The 20470-nt window shown below is 39.7% G+C and overlaps 1 protein-coding gene across 1 annotated transcript in view; it reads left to right on the top strand.

Annotated features, from left to right (window-relative positions):
* The first annotated feature begins 1784 nt into the window (after nucleotides 1-1784).
* Nucleotides 1785-20470, top strand: part of nup210 (nucleoporin 210) — a 59253-nt gene continuing 40567 nt past the window's right edge. The window contains exons 1-11 of the mRNA XM_035741304.2: nucleotides 1785-2440; nucleotides 3444-3583; nucleotides 9879-10010; nucleotides 10904-11000; nucleotides 11342-11492; nucleotides 12115-12247; nucleotides 12411-12569; nucleotides 15702-15770; nucleotides 15869-15975; nucleotides 16314-16454; nucleotides 16601-16738. Coding sequence (XP_035597197.1) covers nucleotides 2274-2440; nucleotides 3444-3583; nucleotides 9879-10010; nucleotides 10904-11000; nucleotides 11342-11492; nucleotides 12115-12247; nucleotides 12411-12569; nucleotides 15702-15770; nucleotides 15869-15975; nucleotides 16314-16454; nucleotides 16601-16738 — 1434 coding nt within the window. The 5' untranslated portion in view covers nucleotides 1785-2273. The remainder of the gene's footprint in view (nucleotides 2441-3443; nucleotides 3584-9878; nucleotides 10011-10903; nucleotides 11001-11341; nucleotides 11493-12114; nucleotides 12248-12410; nucleotides 12570-15701; nucleotides 15771-15868; nucleotides 15976-16313; nucleotides 16455-16600; nucleotides 16739-20470) is intronic.

The raw sequence follows: 20470 nt of genomic DNA, 5'->3' as shown, positions 1-20470 counted from the left end.
TGGGCTAGCCTACACCAAGCCCCACCAGCCCAACATAGGCTAGCCTTAGGGTAGGACTACCACATTTGGGACCCCGACAGTTTGTGTTGAAAAACATAGCAGTTTTTTATTGCTATTCTACACATTTTGTAATGAGGCTATGAGAAAATGTTGCAGTTTTAAAGTTAATTTCCTGCAATTAATCACCCCCAACCATTGTGTGTTCATTCAGTATTCCGGCCCTCGCTAGCCTACAACAGCCCGATACAGATAAGCCACAGCCAGCCCAATACAATGAAGCCTTTAAAAAGACACAAGTGCATGTGACATATAAGACACTCAACAGTTTCTCTTGTGCATGATATTAACAACTTGGTCGTATTTCTGATACAATGTATCACATTCCCTAAATACCTTTAAGGGCTTGAAAAAAATGCAATTTATGTGTTGAATAAAAATTTGCATAAATAAATACATTCCTATTCCTATTAAATAGCAACTGCACATCGACCCAATGTATTTTAGCCCACATAGGGCCAATGTATGCATATTTGTTGGGCAAAGACGGGCTTTTTTCAAGTGAGGGCTGCCTTCAACAGATATGGACTGCCCACACTGGCCACATTCCTTCAGTTGAGGACAAGAAGATCTACTTTTACAGTGCTCCGTGCACCTTAAAAATACTATGCCATACATCTGACAGGGCAGCGGCTTGCTTTAAACCCGGCAGCACTAAAATCTCTGTGTTTGATCCTGAAGTACATGCTCCCAGCTGATTTACTCAACTCCTCTGCTTGTAAGTGGTTTGGGCCAAACATCAAAAAAATCCAAATCTAATTATATTTGTCACATGCTTCGTAAACAACAGCTGTGGACTAACAAGTGAAATGCTTACGTTTGGGACCCTTCCTAGCAATGCAGAGAGAAATAATAGAAAAGTAAAACACATAATAATAAAAGTAATAATAGATACATAATGTGTAACTGTTATTACTGCTCTTGTAATATTGTATCGTCATTGCCTTTCATTTCCTTCTACACGACCATTACACTACGTTTGTCACTTTTCATCCCCATGTACATTCCATATTCATCTTCCTCAGTGTGTTTAATTAATGTTCCCAGTGTGTGTATTAACTCCTGAGCTGATTTATTCCCCTCTCACCGGGGGCAGTGTTAGTGGGTCATATAGTCTCTTTCAGACAGAGCGGCTGGAAGTTAAAGGAAGAATTGGTGTTGCTGAGAGTTGTTTAGACCTGCTGACCTCGTGAACAACAATCACATTGAGGAATGGTGCAGTACTCACTAACTAATGCTATACAGTGATCCTCATCAGTCTCGGGTCAAAGCAGAGACCAAGGCAGCGTTTCCTCTCCCCAGAGAAACACAGACATTACAATCAGTGTTTTGAAACCACACTATAATTGCTGTTATCAGTAGGACTCTATGTATCACACTACCAGGAGTTTCATATCTTGAGATAGGCTATACAAGGGATATAGTAACCTGTCCCGATCACACCTGGACATATTTGTCCCTGTTATAAGGAGCATGCATAATTCACCTCATAATCAAATGCACTGACTGAGTTGTCTTTCACAATAGGTGACTGAATAGTAGGTTGTTAGTATGTGAGTGGTGCTAAGACATAGGCTGCCTACTGTATGTTGCTGGAAGGCTGGTGAGATAAAGCAGAGGTCCTCATGTACATGAAAATATTTAGGCATAAATGGCCCCGACAAAAAGCGGAACTCTGCATCTTTAAGACAAAGCGTCATCATAGACTCACATTTCGACTTTGTAAATGACGTCAAGTGACTCCCAGCATGCACGCTGCAGCTCCAATTATTTGTAATGGCGGGTATTTCTGCATGTCATGTGAATTATATTTTTTTGTGTGAATTAATTGAATCGTTCATTTAGACGTTAGGGGAAAGTCTACTGTGTATTTTATGTAAGCTTTGTAGGTAACTTGAATTGAACGTGTACATTTAGGAGAAGAAGCGAAATTATCATAGTCATGCAGTCGCGGCGCACGGTTAGTGTAAGGAATTGAAACTAAGTAGCCTATCAATGGTTCGAATATTTGCTGAAATGCATGGTTACAGTAGCAATGTTAGTTTAATCTAACGCATAACCTCTTGGTGATCACTCACTGTCGGAAATGTTAATTGAGGATCAAAGAATGATACAATTATTGAACTGTATTAGGCTATAACCTCTAACAATTTGAATTGTGTTTTTTTTAAATATTTTTTTAATTATAGTATATTCTATCTATCTGGCTGTCAGAAATGGCGGTTTTTGTGTTGAGCTCACTGTCAGTGTTTTTGTTATTGATATCAAGTTCAATTCACACCACGTGTGCCTCAAAGTTGAATATCCCCAAAGTTTTATTACCACTTGCCCGAAGCACTAGAATAAACTTCACACTGGAGGCAACTGAAGGCTGTTACAGATGGTAAGTGAATATCTTTCAAAAGATGGGTACCTTTCCTAGAATATTACCCGCCATGGAAACGTGTTGCATGGTCCACGCATGTATCATCTTACATACTAGGTCATTACTATGCACTGTGGCATATAACTAAATATTACATCAGAATAATGCTTTTAGTTGAAACAAAGTTAATATCTTTATGGAAGAAATAGTTTTGGCTTGGGTATTATCTAACAGGCATGACCCTGTCTGGAAAGTACCGGTGATCATGCACATGGATATGAGCCCAGGCCCTGCCATATGCCCCCCATAAACTGTCCAGTGTATGATAAAAAGAGTAGCAGCAGCATAATAACTGTAGATTGTGTGTGTAGAGTCCGTATGTGTGTGTGTGCACGTTAAGTGTGTTGGAGTGTGAGTGTGCATAGAGACAGTGCAAAATGAAGTAAACTTTATGCTTTTCATTTTAGAACCTGTGCCTCATCAATCAGAGACATTTCCTGTCAAAACCTTTAATTTGATAGATAACAGCTCCCAACATGTCCTTGGGCAAAATATAATCTCTCGTAGACAGACTACGTAAACAAATGATACCGTAGGTCATACATTGGGAAATGTGAGATAAGGAGTAGCATTAGTTCTGGTGCTTTGGACAAATCATGATTTGGCATTAGCATCTTTTGAATTCAGTAACAAAATGTGACATTTGGCACAGATTTGCCTGTAACTTCAAAGAGATCGGGTGGAGCTCTTCGTTTCGGATCCTTTCTCAATCAATCTCTATTCCTAACACTTATGGACCCAAAACTTAATCGAGCATCTGACCAATTACGCAAGACTTCAGTTCTGTGTTAACCGAGATTAGGCAAAATGTGAGTTATGAGACCGATTTTATATTCATCAGGTTATGCTGAATAGCACCCTGATGAAAGCAAAACACTTCCTTCTTTAATAAATAAGAGGTTATTTATCTATAAACTTCAATTGTCCCCAGAGAATGTCTGAATACCTTTCGTACCTCCAGGTCTTCCACCAGACCAGAGGTGGCCAGCATCGAGGCTGTGGAAATTGACGTCAGCAGACTGTGTTCCCAGAGAGCCGTCCTCCAGGCCCGCTCCACCCAGCCTTCCAGACTCACCAGCATCATACTGGCTGAGGATGTCGGTGAGTACAGTACCTGTTGGATGAAGAGAGAGAGGTGTCTTTATTGTGGCTAAGCTTTTGGTCAAACAGCCATGGAGGGCCTTTTCATCCAGCATAATACGAGACTAACGTGAACAGGTGAAATGGGCCTACCTGCTAATCCGGAAGTTCATGAGAGTAGTATTGAAATAGCATATTCTCACATAAGCTATTCTTGAGTCTCTCCATAGATGTGTTTCCATCCGATTGGTGACAGATTTTCATGTGAATATTCTCTGACTTGTTGCAGATAAGTCTGTGCTTGATGACATAGTGCACATAAAAACGAGTTTGCGGTTAAATTCCCAAATACCAAATATTTTTTTTTACTAGTTAACCTTTTCACACGTATCAACGATGGGTGTGATCATTCTATGCAGAATACGCTCAAACTGGTGTGATTAGAACTAGAGGTCAACAGATTAATCGGCATGGCTGATTAATTAGGGCCGATTTCAAGTTTCATACCAATCATGCCTTTTTGGATGCCGATTTATAGCTGATTACATTGCAATCCACGAGGAAACTGCGTGGCAGGCTTGACCACCTGTTACGCGAGTGCAGTGTCAAAAGGACCTTGTGGCTGCAAGGAGCCACGGTAAGTTGCTAGCTAGCATTGATTATTTTTTTATAAGATAAGTTTAATCTTCACAATCAGTAGTTAAATACACATGGTTGATAATATTACTAGGTTAACTAGCTTGTCCTGCGTTGCATATAATCAATGTGGTGCCTGTTAATTTATCATCGAATCACAGCTTACTTCAACTTCGCCAAACGGGTGATGAAAAGCAGACAAAAGCACGTTCGCGAAAAAAGCAGATAAGCGAATAAAGCACAAACATTTCACAAATGTACCTAACGATTAACGTCAATGCCTTTCTTAAAATCAATACACACAAGTATATATTTTTAAAGCTGAATATTTAGTTAAAATAAATTAATATTAGCAGGCAATATTAACTAGGGAAATTGTCACTTCTCTTGCATTCAGTGCAAACAGAGTCGGGGTATATGCAACAGTTTGGGCCGCCTGGCTCGTTGCGAACTGTGTGAAGACTGTAATTCATTTGCCAATTATGACATAACATTGAAGGGTGTGCAATGTAACAGCAATATTTAGACTTAGGGTTGCCACCCGTTCGATAAAATATGGAACGGTTCCTTATTTCATGATAGTGTCCGGATTTGACTATATTAATGACCAAAGGCTTGTATTTCTGTGTTTATTATATTATAATTAAGTCTATGATTTGATATTTGATAGAGCAGTCTGACTGAGCGGTGGTAGGCAGCAGCAGGCTCGTAAGCATTCATTCAAACAGCAGTTTACTGCGTTATGCCAGCAGCTCTTAGCAATGCTTGAAGCACAGCGCTGTTTGACTTCAAGCCTATCAACTCCCAAGATTATCCTGGCAATACTAAAGTGCCTATAAGAACATCCAATAGTCAAAGGTATATGAAATACAAATAGTATAGAGAGAAATAGTTGACGTGTCGTAATTCCTATAATAACTTTTTAACTGGGAATATTGAAGAACTGGGGATATTGAACCATCAGCTTTATATGTTCTCATGTTCTGAGCAAGGAACTTAAACGTTATCTTTTTTTACATGGCACATATTGCACTTTTACTTCCTTCTCCAACACTGTTTTTGCATTATTTAAACCATATGGAACATGTTTCATTATTTATTTGAGACTAAATATATTTTATTTATGTATTATATTAAGTTAACAAGTGTTCATTCAGTATTGTTGTAATTGTCATTATTACAAATACGAAGAATCGGCCGATTTAAATCGGTATCGGCTTTTTTTCGTCCTCCAACAATCTGTATCGGCGTTGAAAAATCATAATCGGTCAACCTCTAATTATATTGCTTATTTAGAACATCCAGGTTCGATTGACTCAATAATCCACATTTGAGCTGGCCACACTTCTTTTTTCACAAACATTTTGCACAAACAGTCCATACAAAGTTTATGTCCAGAATGTGACCAGTTTATTTTTGGATGCAATGTTCAAACATTCACAGAAGTAGCTACAGCATAACACAATCATCCAAACTGGAAAATGTAGGCTACATTTGATCTAGAGCTAACTGAGGAAAGATTGATGTAACACAAGCGGTCATATTTTTATAACTCTGTTGACAGAAACTACAATATGAATTAGCTAATATCAATTACTCTTTATAATTAATCACATCACGAGTGAGCTCACCATTGATTGAAATAATTTAGTTACACACTTTCTAGAAATCGAAAGTAATCTGAGGGGTAGTTTATGCATGCCGGCATGTTTTTTCCCCCCCGCATCAACCAAAGATAGTAAGAGGAGACAAGATGAGTTGTCTGTTTTATAGTATGCATGTTGAAGAGGGTGTGTCGTCTTCGATCATCACTTCCCTTCATTCACTTCCTGAAGTTTACCCGAAAGATGAGAGAACCATTCCTTCACCTCAGTATAACATCTTTGGTCTGACAGAATGCATTGTATAATGTCAACAAACAAATAACTTAGCATTAGCTCATTATTATCAGTACAACCATCAAAGAAGTATTTTACACACATCATAGGTGTACATTACAATCTATGCAATAATCGGAATGCATTTTGTCACCAGAACTTGAAAATGAGAATAAAACTGTAAATACATTATGCTCCATACATGCATACATGCAGACTGTATGCACCTACAGTAGAAACGACAACACAATACGCAGAAAATAAGGAACTTACTTTGATTGGAACTCACACATGTCCAAAGTTATTATTTGTAAGGAAAACAACAAGGAAGGCAATGTTAGCGCCAGCCAGAAAATGTTCAAATTTGCGCAAGACTGCTCAAATATCTGCATACTTGATCTGCGCAAACATTAGTGAATTGCGTGAAGAGAGAAGTTTGTCAGGCCCAGTAAAGCCTCAAACATAAATAGTCCGTAACGCTAAAATGGGCTACTTCTATGTGAATTAATGAGGAGGTGGAACACACCTCAATTCAAACTATTAGAAAATTCAACTTAATTACAATAATTTTAAATTGACATGTTCAAATATAGCCTATAGATAATTAACAGGCAGCTCCTGTTAACTGTTCTGTTGCATAATAATCACATTTTGGAGCAGTGAGTGCATTCTGACATTGTGTGCATAAAACAGCGACCGTTAGAGATATTTGGAACTTGGCCTACCGTGTGGCGCAGTGGTCTAAGGCACTGCATCGCAGTGCTAGCTGTGCCAGTCGAGATTCTGGGTTAGAGTCCAAGCTCTGTTGTAGCCGGCTACGACCAGGGGACCCATGGAGCGGCGCACAATTGGCCCAGCATTGTCTGGGTTCGAGGAAGGCTTGGAAGGCAGGAATGTCCTTGTCCCATTGCTCACTAGTGACTCCTGTGGTGGGCCGGGCGTAGTGCACACTGTCACGGTCACCAGGTGTAGGGTGTTTCAAGAAAGGGCATTGTGTCAAGAAGCATTGCGGCTTGGTTAGGTTGTGTTTCAGAGGACGCACGGCTCTCGACCTTCGCCTCTCCCGAGTCCGTACGGGAGTTGCAGCGATGAGACAAGACTGTAACTACCAATTGAATACCACAAAATTTGGGAGAAAAAAATAGAATAGAGATATCTGGAACTCGTGTATGAAAAGGTTAAATGGGTTTTCATCGCATTTTCAACTCGACTGACGGTTTGCGTTATATAGCGAATGTGCCCTTTCTGGTATTGGCATGTGCGCTCAAGCCAACTGCTCACAGATACAGTGCGGGTATAGCCTACATGATGAAATGATTATGGACAGAAGAGCGAGATTATAAAACTGTGTCAAATGGCAGCCAAGCATCGATCATCATGTCACCAGAATAACACCCTCGATATTTATTGGAAAGAAGCATCAAGCTCATCACCTTGTACTTCACAAGGTGGTAAAAGTTCATCATTATTTATTTAATCTGTAATCTAATAAACTGCATAAATTCCCTTGTCATAGGGGGAAGAGCACACGTGTCATCATGTGACTCAGTTTACTTTCGATATAATGGTTATTATATCAAAATTTTAGCACGAAAGCATTTCAACTGCCATTTCTCGCATAATTCATTTTACACAGATGAAAAGATCCCACCATGTCTAGCGTATTTTTTTTGTCAACATTTGGAAAGTTTACCGACAAATTTGCTGTTTCCATTAGGTCTGTCATGACATTTTGTATCCGACATGTGCTTTACTTGCATGAAAAGGTTGTATTGAATCTTGGTTCAAGGTAAGGACTCGTTATACTTCGGTCCATGGATGTTGAGGTGATTTAGCCTATAGGCCATCGCCAGATAATCTACTCAGTCTATTGCTCAAATCAGCCCTATGAACTACAGTACCCGTCAAAAGTTTGGACACACCTACTCATTCAAGGGTTTTTCTTTATTTGGACTATTTTGTACATTGTAGAATAATAGTAAAGACTTTAAAACTATGAAATAACACATGGAATCATGTAGTAACCAAAACAAGTGATAAACAAATCTAAATACATGTTAGATTCTTCAAATAGCAACCCTTGTCTTGATGACAGCTTTGTGCACTCTTGGCATTATCTCAACTAGCTTCATGAGGAATGCTTTTCCAACAGTCTTGAAGGAGTTCCCACATATGCTGAGCACTTGTTGGCTGCTTTCTCTTCACTCTGCTGTCCAACTAATCCCAAACCATTTCAATTGGGTTGAGGTCAAGTGATTGTGTACGCCAGGTCATCTGATGCAGGACCCCATCACTCTCCTTGGTCAAATAGCCCTTACACAGCGTGGAGGTGTGGTTTGGGTTATTGTCCTGTTGAAAAACAAATGATAGTCCCACTCAGCGTAAACCAGATGGGATGGCATATCGCTGCAGAACGTTGTGGTAGCCATGCTGGCTAAGTCTTCCTTGAAATCTAAATAAATCACAGACACTGTCACCAGCAAAGTAAATCACACCACCTCCTCCATGCAACACGGTGGGAACCACAGATACGGAGATCATCCGTTCACCTACTCGGCATCTCACAAAGACACGGCGGTTAGAACCAAAAATCTCAAATTTGTAATCATCAGACCAAAGGACAGATTTCCATCGGTCTAATGTCCATTACTCGTGTTTCTTGGCCCAAGCAAGTCTCTTCTTCTTATTGGTGTCCTTTAGTAGTGGTTTCTTTGTAGCAATTCAACCATGAACCCCTGATTTATGCAGTCTCTGAACAGTTGATGTTGAGATGTCTGTTACTTGAGCTCTGTGAATAATTTATTTGGGCTGCAATCTGAGGTGCATTTAACTCGAATGAACAGTTTCATCTTAGCGCTTAATGGTTTTTGCGACTGCACTTAAACGTTCTGTTCTTTAAATTTTCTGCATTAACTGACCATGTCTTAAAGCAATGATGGACTGTTGTTTCTCTTTGCTTATTTGAGCTGTTCTTGCTATAATATGGACTTGGTCTTGTAACAAATATGGCTGTCTTCTGAAAACCATCCCTACCTTGTCACAACACAACTGATTGGCTCAAAGGAGAAGGAAGAAGGAAAGAAATTCCACAAATGAACTTTTAACATTCCAGGTGACTACCTCATGACTGGTTGAGAGACTGCCAACAGTGTGCAAGTCTGTCATCAAGGCAAAGGGTGGCTACTTTGAAGATTAAAATATATTTGGATTTGTTTAACACTTTTTTTGGGGTTTCAACATGATTCCACATGTGTTATTTCATAGTTTCGATGTCTTCACTATTATTCTACAATGTAGAAAATAGTAAAAAATAAATATAAAACCCTTCAATGAGTAGGTGTGTCCAAACTTTTGACTGGTATTGTATATATTGAAACATTTCCCTTTTTTTTAGCTTATAATCCGGTTTGTAAGTGCTTGGCTAGATGTAAAAAGTGCATCCCTGTGGGGCTCAGTAAAAGGAATGAAAACTGCTGCTTTACCACATTGTGCAATAGTACTGCAAGCCAGATGTTTACTCCAGCGCTATTGGCTTGTCATGATACAGACTGTAATTAGAGGTGCCTAACTCATAGGCCCTTTCAGATGCCTTTCTTATAAACTTCTTTAACAACAATCATGTTGAAACTGTACAGAACGGTGCAGTAATACTGAATGTAGCCCATCAGTAATCACAGCAGGACCTCTGAGATGTTTCCTTTCTTGAGTTGAATACACCTCGTACCGTATCACTCATTGCTAAGGTTTGATGATAACTGGCTGCATTACCTGTGTGTGTGGCTGTCCCCTTCTCCTGTACTCAGTAACGGGACAGGTACTGCGCTGTGATGCCATCGTGGACATCATCAGTGAGATCCAGATAGTGTCCACCACCAGAGAGCTGCACCTGGAGGACTCACCACTGGAACTGAAGATCCACGCACTGGACTCTGAGGGTGAGGAGTGTTCAAGGATACACTGTTATGCGTTATTGGACAGCTTGTAGCATTTTTGGTTCTCTCTTGCTCAGAGAGATTTACGGCACGGTATGCTGTCATCACAACACTTGACATTAAGTTGCTCTATACCTACCTCTGTATTAACGGTGTACTTACTCTAGTAACGTTGTATCACCATTGTTGCAACAAAGTCCTGATATTCCACTTGTGTAAACTTTTTACAATGTAAGTGCTCTGCAACATGTTAATGCAATGTTCTTTGTAGAGTAATTAGAGCTTTACTACAGATATAAGAACAACTTAAAAGTGCTATCCGCTTCAGTTTAATGCATCGAGAGATCCACAGTATTGTTGTGTGGACTAGCCAGTATAATGACTTTTCCAGTAGTGATGATTGTGATCCCCCATGGCAGGCCTTCCCTGTCCTCAGGCAGTGGTTAAATGTCTCTTTGTTCTGTCTCACTGGTTCCATTTGGGCCAGGCACAGACCAAACTCTGTTAAATGAGCTGGAGCCACAACCTGATTCCGTTTGATGACGGCCCCTAAGGCGCGCTGCATTTTGTTGTTTGTTTTAGCCTTTATGTGTACTACTCTCAGATCTATCAAATGGAATAGCTGAAATACCGTGTTGAAAGAGGATTATTGGTGTTTGTGCTTATAGGACTGCAACCTTTAGGGACTAGTCAAAGTGGTGTGCTGTATTTGCCGTCTTGTCCACGGGGATTTAAGTCCTTTCAACACAAATTCACAGGACAATGTTTTGCCTGTAGCAGTGTAAAATATATTTGAAAGTTGAAACTTAAATTGCACAATGTACGTTAAATCTAATCCCAACAATGGGTGCATGTACTTGGCCACGTCTCTCACCCCCAAATTGTCGATTGTGCAGGAAACACCTTCAGCACTCTAGCAAGCCTGGTGTTTGACTGGACCATTGTGAAAGATGCAGACATGGATGGATTCCTTGACTCCTACAACTCATTAAGGTGCGTTTCCATGCACTCAATCATGGAGAAAACAACCTGCCTGTGAGCGTGAATGTAAAGTAGATGGTCAACAACATCATTATAACAACTGGTTTAAGGATGGCAATTCAATGCAAATTCAATCTTACCTGTGGCTTATCAAGTTATTTAAATACATTTGGTTATGATTTGCCTTGTGCCAGAATTGACCTCAAAACCTCAGGCCTATCCTATACTGAAGTAATCTTATCACAAGTCTAATATATTATCCTCTGTATGTAGAAGTTAATTGTAAGATGTCCATTTGTCACTGTCGATAATAGGCATGTAATGTGTTTTCCAATCCCTTTCCCTCCCTCAAGGGTTCTTAAATTCTCTGAGTCTACGTACACCCCCCCTGGTTACATCTCTGAGATGGAGAGAGTGGGGAAACAGGGAGATATCATCTTGGTGTCAGGACTGAAAACGGGCCACGCTAAGCTCAAGGCCAAAATCCAAGAATCTCTCTATAAGGTTTAAAAATGTCCTGAATTTCTTACCTTGTTTTTTTGAAGTAGACTGTATCATACTGTATAGTTAATAATTAAATACTGTCTCAAGGACCTCAAATCAGAAGTATTTTTTTTGTAGAAGCGAGGGAAGGGAACATCAGAGGGGTATAAACACTTGAGCTTAGTTGAAGTAGTTTCCTACTTTCGTCTCGGCTCGTGGCAGGCAGCAGCCCTCCGGGGCCACTGACGGCTATAAATAACAATCTGACTTGCGTAAAAGTGATGTCTCCTCTCCAGTCTTATCTGTGATGTCACAGCTAGTAGAGCCTGTCTAACCCGTCTGAAATGAGACTCCACAGTCATAGGGTAGGCGTAATATTCGATTACACAGAGCGATTACAGTACCACTGAAGGGTGTATTTACAACAGTCAATTATATACCAAAAATGTAAAGTATTTTTTTTTAATGTGATATGAAATATGATTACAAAGTTGACACAATTAGATTAATGACATGCCTTGGAGTGTTAGGAGCTATTGCTAGCGTGCGAATCATACTGTAACCGATTTGGTCTGGTTTCTCGGCATGTCAAACGGCGTGTAGTTTGCTGTGCCGTTAACTACGGTATCTACCCTTCACACAGGATGTGGGTGCAGCAGAGGTGAAACTGCTGATTCTGGAGAACATCCTACTGAGCCCTGCACATGATGTCTACCTGCTGGTGGGCACATCCATCCAATACAAGGTCCAGAAGATTAGACAGGGAAAGATCACAGGTAGGTCTGAATTTGAATCAAGTAAATGAACAATAAATTCCGTATTGAATCACGTGTGCCAAGAATGGTTAGACGGTATTCATATCACAGCTCAGGGTGGCAAAGTAAGTATTGGCGATATTATGATAAAGAACTAACAAAGGTTAGTTCTGTTGTGTTCCAGAGTTATCCATGCCCTGTGACCAGTATGAGCTGCACCTCCAGAACAGTGTGGCTGGGCCTGATGGAAACCAAGAGCTGGCCGTGGCTAGTCTGGACCAGAGCACCTCCACGGTCAATGGCCTGCATCTGGGACATATCAACGTGGTGCTGGACCATAAGAGTATCCTTTAAGACATATCACACTTTATATGATCTTGATTAGTTTTGGAGTCCTCTACTGTGCTATGACATTATTTGGGAACTATGCAGCAACATTTAGGCCTATGGCAGTCATGAAATGTTGTTAGCCGATGATTGTCATACAAATAACTGCATGTCTCATGATAATCGGCTATTAACATAAACACGTTTAGCGTCTCCGGCTTCCACGCATAGCCTACAAGCCACTGATGTGAACCTTTGGAACATGTACATTTAAAAAAAATAAAAAACGAATAAATCCATTTAATATAGACTACACCGTCACAATAAATCCATTATTTATTTTAGGCAGGTCTAAAGAAACATGATATGAAGAAAATGTAGCCTATTTCAGAAGAACAGAATTGCATATTCTGAGTCATCCTTATGTTAAGTCCTGATCTGGCTATGTCATATGGCTGTGGGCTACACTAGTTAATTTCGCAGACAATATTTGCTGAATTCCAGTGGTGTTATTTTCTAGTAGGAACAATATAATAGAACATAGCTGAATAAAATAGAAAGGATATTTTCCCCTAATGATTTCTGAGGGAGTATGCGCGTGCGGCTATTGTGTGTTGAGCTGTTAAACAAAGAAACAGGTACTCCTATATGCTTAATTTAGTTATTTATGCAACTTTAGTTGAGATACAAACTTCAGGCTATATGTTTTGATTTTTAATACATTCGAAGGCTGCATGATGCGACTGATGCTGATTTGAAAAAAGTTCCAAGAAAGATGAGCACTTAATTTTTTTATATGCCAGGTAAGCTACACTGGTTGTAAAGCGGATGAATGTGCTTAATTTGAAGAATTGAGCAATAAATATAGCTGCATGAGAAAGCTGGGGTCCTGTTTTAAATAGTGGCCTGTCAAAACTCTGTTTTCAAACATGATTGCGCAATGACGGGCTTATAAGAGCACGTTTCACTAGGCTTTGTAGGCTATGGGCTCTCAAACCGTGTTCCCGGGGGTCTTGGGCCTATAGGCATTGTGATTACAAACCTTTTCAAAACATGTAGGACTATGGGCTCGGCTACATGGTGCATGGGACTGATTTGGAAAAAGTGACAAAAGTATCTTAGACTGCACACACTGGCCATCGTTCACAAGTGATATTGTCATCCATCAGACAATTCTCCAATGTAATCTCGTCTTTAAATTGACCGAATAATATGTGTGATATTAGTTTAGATTTAGAATGTTCCATTATCATGCATGCACCTGTCATATACACTAGCATTTGCATTGATGTCAGAGTGATTAGAGGGACAATAAAAGGCAGAGTACTGACCATCAGCAAGTTAAGCTACTAATGACCATCAGTGGCATCAGAGCACAGTTTTGGAGAAGCCTAGTTACTGTGACTCAATGGTCATGTGGAATTTGACTGCGGTCATGATTTGTGACTGTCGGTGTGTCGTTAATACGGTCACCGTAACAGCCCTAATCATGTCACAACACTTGTCACATCAACAGGGTTGCGTAATGGTTATTGTAATGACATGCAATGGTGTGTAACATGAATGGTGCACTGTGTAGGAAGGGAGTAATGGTGAAGTTTAGTGTTCCATTCTATTTTATAATCTGTATGGTTTGAGCCCTGAATACTGATTGGCTGACAGCTGTGGTATATCAGACCGTATACCACAGGTATGATTAAACATGTATTTTTACTGTTCTAATTACTTTGGTAACCAGTTTATAATAGCAATAAGGCACCTCATGGGTTTTTGGTATATGGCCAATATACCACAGCTAAGGGCTGTATCCAGGCACTCTGCATCGCGTCTTGCCTATGAACAGCCCATAGCCGTGATGTATTGGCCATATACCACACCCCCTTGGGCCTAAATATATCCTCCTCAGTGGATTGCAGTGCTTTATCTGTATATATAGAGGAGGTGAGTGCCTAGTGGACCAGAGACGGGCAGTAATATAACAGGACTTGACAGACTGACGAGCTAAAGCTCTACTTAATATATGGCTGCAGGGGCAGTATTGAGTAGCTTGGATGAAAAGGTGCCCATTGTAAACGGCCAGCTCCTCAGTCTGAGTTTCTAATATATGCATATTATTATTAGTATTGGATAGAAAACACTCTAAAGTTTCCAAAACTGTCAAAATATTGTCTGAGTATAACAGAACTGATATTGCAGGCGAAACCCTGAGGAAAATCAAAACAGGAAGTGGCTTCTATTTTGAGAACTGCATATTCCATAGCCTCCCTTTGCTGGATTTAAAGGGATATGAACCAGATTCCTTTTCCTATCGCTTCCTCAAGGTGTCAACAGTCTTCAGACATAGTTTCAGGCTTTTATTTTGAAAAATGAGCCAGAACGATAACATTGCGTCAAGTAGTCACATGAGTTTTGCTCGCACAACAGAGTTTGGATAGGTATTGCTTTTCCCTCCTACTGTGAAAGACATTTGTTATTTTAATAACAACCTGATGATTGATTATAAAAAAACGTTTGACATGTTTCTGTGGACATTATGGAAACTATTTGGAATTTTGTCTGCGTTGTCGTTTACCGCTCTTTCCTGTGGATTTCTCAACACAACGCGCCAAACAAACGGAGGTATTTTGGATATAAAAATAATCTTTATGGAACAAAAGGAACATTTGTTGTGTAACTGGGAGTCTCGTGAGAGAAGATAAAAGGTAAACGATTAATTTGATTGCTTTTCTGATTTTTGACCGAGCCGCCTGATGCTAAGTGTACTTAATGTTTTGTTGTGTGATCGATAAACTTCCACAAACGCTTGTATTGCTTTCGCTGTAAAGCATAATTTCAAAATCTGACACGACGGGTGGATTAACAAAAGGCGTGTTTTCCTATATTGCACTTGTGATTTCATGAATATAAATATTTGTAGTAATATTTATTGAATGTTGCTATGCTATGCTATGCTATTCAGCGGTTGTTGATGACACTTATCCCGTTAGTGGTATTGCAGCCATAACAAGTTAAGACCCTACCCCAGCGAGTTGTATTGTGCACTTGACAAACACGAGACATGAACCGTGTTGTCAGTATAACTGAAAACGGTCCCAGAATGCCACTCTTTGTGTACCTAACGTTATTGTCCTTAATAACAATTGCTCAGGCCTTCGCATGCAAGGGGTGTCTCGTCTGCCCAACGGGACTCTGTATGTGGTGGAACCAGGATACTTGGGTATGTTTGCATGCTTTCATCCTTGTGTATTAGCAATTTTAATTTTAAAGTAAACCATTCCAGTTCAAATTTGAACTCGTATTGTCTTTTTCTCCCAGGATTTAAGATTAATCCTGGAGAGAGCTGGGTCCTGGAAACAGGACGAGTGTATAATATCCTCATTGAAGTGTTTGACAAGTCAAGCAATAGGATTTACCTATCTGATGTAAGTAAGCTCTGCCTAAGTTGTCTTAATTCTATACCGTCATTGATTGATCTGTTTGTTAAATCTGTAACACTGTCACTCTTCTCACTCTTATAAAATGGAAAACCTAATTTATTGTCAGTATAATTCTGCATCTTCCTCTTGATGTTTAATCAACTGCAGACTGAAATACAGCTGGGAGACATAAAAATACTGGAAAGGAAGATTTGGGACATTTTTGGCCTACATCATTTGTCCTATTTGATGGTTGTTTTTTTCCACACTTTGAAACAGTTCTTCTCTGTCTTATTTCCTTCTGTATTTTTAAGTGCTACTCTCTTGATTGTTTCTGTCTGCAGAACATTCGGATCGAAGCTGCCTTCCCAGAGGAGTACTTTGAGATTCTGGAGTCCTCCCTGAATGGGTCCTACCACCGTGTCAAGGCTTTGAAAAACGGGCTAACACTAATTGAAGCTGTGCTCAAATCTGTGGTGGATCAAGTGAGTTTTGGCATAACCTTGAATTAGTTTCTTCGCAGATATTTTGAGTGTGTTATCTTATATCCAACTGTGGGAGATCATTATCATTAGTTAGAAATAGCTTGGTTATGTCTTAAGTTAACATGGTTGTTGTTTTTCTGTTCTAGAATGGAAGAGTCCATGAGCTGGCCAACACAGTCCATAATGAACAGGATGTAGAAATGTACAATCCCATAGTCCTCAGTCCCAGTATCCTCACGTTTCCATGGCAGCCTAAGGTTGGAGCCTACCAGTACACAATACAGGTAGTTGTCAATTTTTAATACAAGCCAGTCTAGAATCATTCAGTATATGTTCACTGATACTCTTCTTTTGGAACCCATGATGCTGAAGAATCTCTCAAGTCAGCCACTAGACTTGCATCAAGTTGTGTGTTTATGAATATATTTAGTAGGGTTGACCCCATGTAGTCAACTGGTCTATTGTTTGGTCGATAGGCTGTTGGTCAACAGAGATTTCTTTAGTCAAGCAGTAGCAAAAAATTATACTAATTGAATGGTGTACCTGTCTGATTCGCAGCAGTCTGAGCAGACTAATCCATTGTGGAGGCCGTGGGGATGGCACAGTCCATCACTGTGCTACTAAAATTGTATATGGTTATATTACGTAAGAACAATGGTACAACACCAATACAAATTATGTTCGTTTTTTTTAACCAATGAGCTTCAGTTTTGGATATCGGTTGCTATCTGTGGCTCTGAAATATCAGTGCTCTATTGAATTGGCGTCTTTTGTTAGACCATGTTGCTCTGTGCATAATAGCACATTTAACCAGCATATTGGTGTTGAGAACAATGTGGCCAAGGCAGCAGCGGCATTAGGAGATGAGAAAACAGCACTAAGAAAAGTGAGGAGAGAGGAAACATCAATCAATCATTCAACATCCTAACTGGCTTTATAGATCATCCATATATGTATGCAGAAGAAAGACAGATCCTGCTTCTGTTTGAGTGTTTAAGACCTACTGATTCCGTGAGCACCAAACCTAACACAACCACATGTCGGATAAACAAATGCACAAATGTGGCTTTTTTAAATATTTGCTATACTGTAATAAAGGCTTTATACATTTTTTTTCTTAGAACAGCCTCTCTGGTATTTATTTAGTGTTTACATTGTTCCAAATTGTCAGGAAAAATTGTATTTCTAATAATAACCCTCCTTTTTCTTGATCTCGTTGATGTTAATAATAATAAGTAATGTTATTATCATTAGTAAGCTTTGCATAACCACTCTAGAGTTATATGCCAAAGAGCGCATCCTGTTTAGTCTTAATACTTAGTCTTAATACTTAGTTAATAAGCCTATATTTCAATACTTATAAACAGTACCAGTCAAAATTTGACACACCTACTCATTATTATTATTATTTTTACTATTTTCTACATTGTAGAATATTAGTGAACATATCACAACTATGAAATAACACATATGGAATCATGTAGTAACCAATAAAGTGTTAAACAAATCAAAATATTTGAGGTTCTTAAAAGTAGCCACCCTTAGCCTTGATGACAGCTTTGCATTCTCTTAACCTCTTGCTCCTACCTGACACGCAGGCGTCCCATCTAGACATCTGGAAATGCAAATGCACTACGCTAAATGCTAATAGTACTAGTTAAAACTCAAACGTTCATTAAAATACACATGCAGGGTATTGAATTAAAGCTACACTCGTTGTGAATCCAGGCAACGAGTCAGATTTTTAAAAATGCTTTTCGGCGAAAGCATGAGAAGCTATTATCTGATAGCACCCCAAAAGACCCGCAGGGGATGTAAACAAAATAATTAGCATAGTCGTCGCTACACAAACTGCACAAATAAAATATAAAACATTCATTACCTTTGACCATCTTCTTTGTTGGCACTCCTAGATGTCCCATAATCACTATTGGGTCTTTTTTTTTCGATTAAATCGGTCCATATATAGCCTAGATATCGATCTATGAAGACTGTGTGATAAACAAAAAAAATAGCGTCTTATAACAAAACGTCATTTTTTTAAATTAAAAAAGTTGACGATAAACTTTCACAAAACACTTCGAAATACTTTTGTAATGCAACTTTAGGTATTAGTACACGTTAATAAGCGACCAAATTGATCACGAGGCGATGTATATTTTTTAGCTGTCCGTCTGGAAATAAGTGTCCGGGTAAATCTCAACCAAAATATCCGGTCAGAGACCTGAACAAATGGCTTGTCTCTTCTTCGTTTGACCAAGAAACAAAGCCGAGGCAAATGACAAGACTGTTGACATCGTGTGGAAGCTGTAGGTATTGCAACCTCAGCCCCATTTATTGTGGTTCGCCTTTATCAATGGGTTGAAGTGGCGGATGGATATATATTTCCATTTTCAGTGATCAGATTTTCCTGCGCTTTTCGATGAAACGCACGTTCTGTTATAGTCACAGCCGTGATTTAACCAGTTTTATAAACGTCTGAGTGTTTTCTATCCACACATACTAATCATATGCATATACTATATTCCTGGCATGAGCAGCAGGGCGCTGAAATGTTGCGCGATTTTTAACAGAATGTTCAAAAAAGTAGGGGGTAGGAGTAACAGGTTAACCAGCTTCATGAGGTAGTCACCTGGAATGCATTTCAGTTGACTTCTTATGGCAGCATTGAGTAGCTTGGATGAAAAGGTGCCCATTGTAAACGGCCAGCTCCTCAGTCTCAGTTGCTAATATATGCATATTATTATTAGTATTGGATAGATAACACTCTAAAGTTTCCAAAACTGTCAAAATATTGTCTGTGAGTATAACAGAACTGATATTGCAGGCGAAACCCTGAGGAATATCAAACCAGGAAGTGACTTCTATTTTTATAGAACTCCATGTTCCATAGCCTCCCTTTGCTCCATTTAAAGGGATATCAACCAGATTCCTTTTCCTGCCGCTTCCTCAAGATGTCAACAGTCTTCAGACAGTTTCATGCTTTTATTTTGAAAAACGAGCCAGAAAGATGACATCAGGTCAAGTGGTCGCATGAGTTTTGCTCGTGCAACAGAGTTTGGACAGCCATTGCTTTTCCCTCCTACTGATAGACATTTGCGGTTGAGGCCTCTCTACTTTGCCCCGTTCATCTTTCCCTCAATTCTGATTAGTCTCCCATTCCTTGCCGCTGAAAAACAACTCCACAGCATGATGCTGCCACTATCCCGCTTCATCGTAGGGATGTTGGCAGGTTAACCTTCAGACATGACGCTTGGCATTCAGGCCAAAGAGTTCAATCTTGATTTCATCAGCCCAGAGGATCTTTAGGTACTTTTACTGAGGAGTGTCTACCGTCTGCACACACTACCATAAAGGCCTGATTGGTGGAGTGCTGCAGAGATGGTTGTCCTTCTTGAAGGTTCTCCCATCTCGACAGAGGAACTCTGTTAGAGTGACCATCGGGTTCTTGGTCACCTTCCTGACCAAGGTCCTTCTCCCCCGATTGCTCAGTTTGGCCTGCCGGCTAGATCTAGAAAGAGTATTGGTGATTCCAAACTACTTCCATTTAAGAATGATGGAGGCCACTGTGTTCTTGGGGACCTTCAATGCTGCATAAATGTTTTGGTACCTTTCCCCAGATCTGTGCCTCAACACAATCCTGTATTGGAGCTCTACGGACAATTCCTTCGACCTTATGGCTTGGTTTTCCCCCTGACATGCACTGTCAACGTTGGGACCAAAATAGACAGGTGTGCCTTTCCAAATCATGTCCAATCAATTGAATTTACCACAGGTGGACTTCAATCAAGTTGTATAAACATTTCAGGGATGATCTTTGGAAGCAGCATGCAACTTAGCTCAATTTCGAGTCTCATAGCAAAGGGTCTGAATATTTTCTTTGTTTTTGTAAAAACCTGTTTTCGCTTTGTCATTATGGGGTATTATTGTATGTAGATTTTCGAATAAGCCAGTAACGTAACAAAATGTGGAGAAAGGGTCTGAATACTTTCCGAATGCACTATATGCTACTTGTC

This window comes from Oncorhynchus keta, chromosome 28 (genome assembly GCF_023373465.1).
Source record: "Oncorhynchus keta strain PuntledgeMale-10-30-2019 chromosome 28, Oket_V2, whole genome shotgun sequence".
NCBI classification, from domain to species: Eukaryota; Metazoa; Chordata; class Actinopteri; order Salmoniformes; family Salmonidae; genus Oncorhynchus; species Oncorhynchus keta.
The sequence above is the reverse complement of the archived record's forward strand: the minus strand, read 5'-3'. Positions and strand labels throughout refer to the sequence as shown.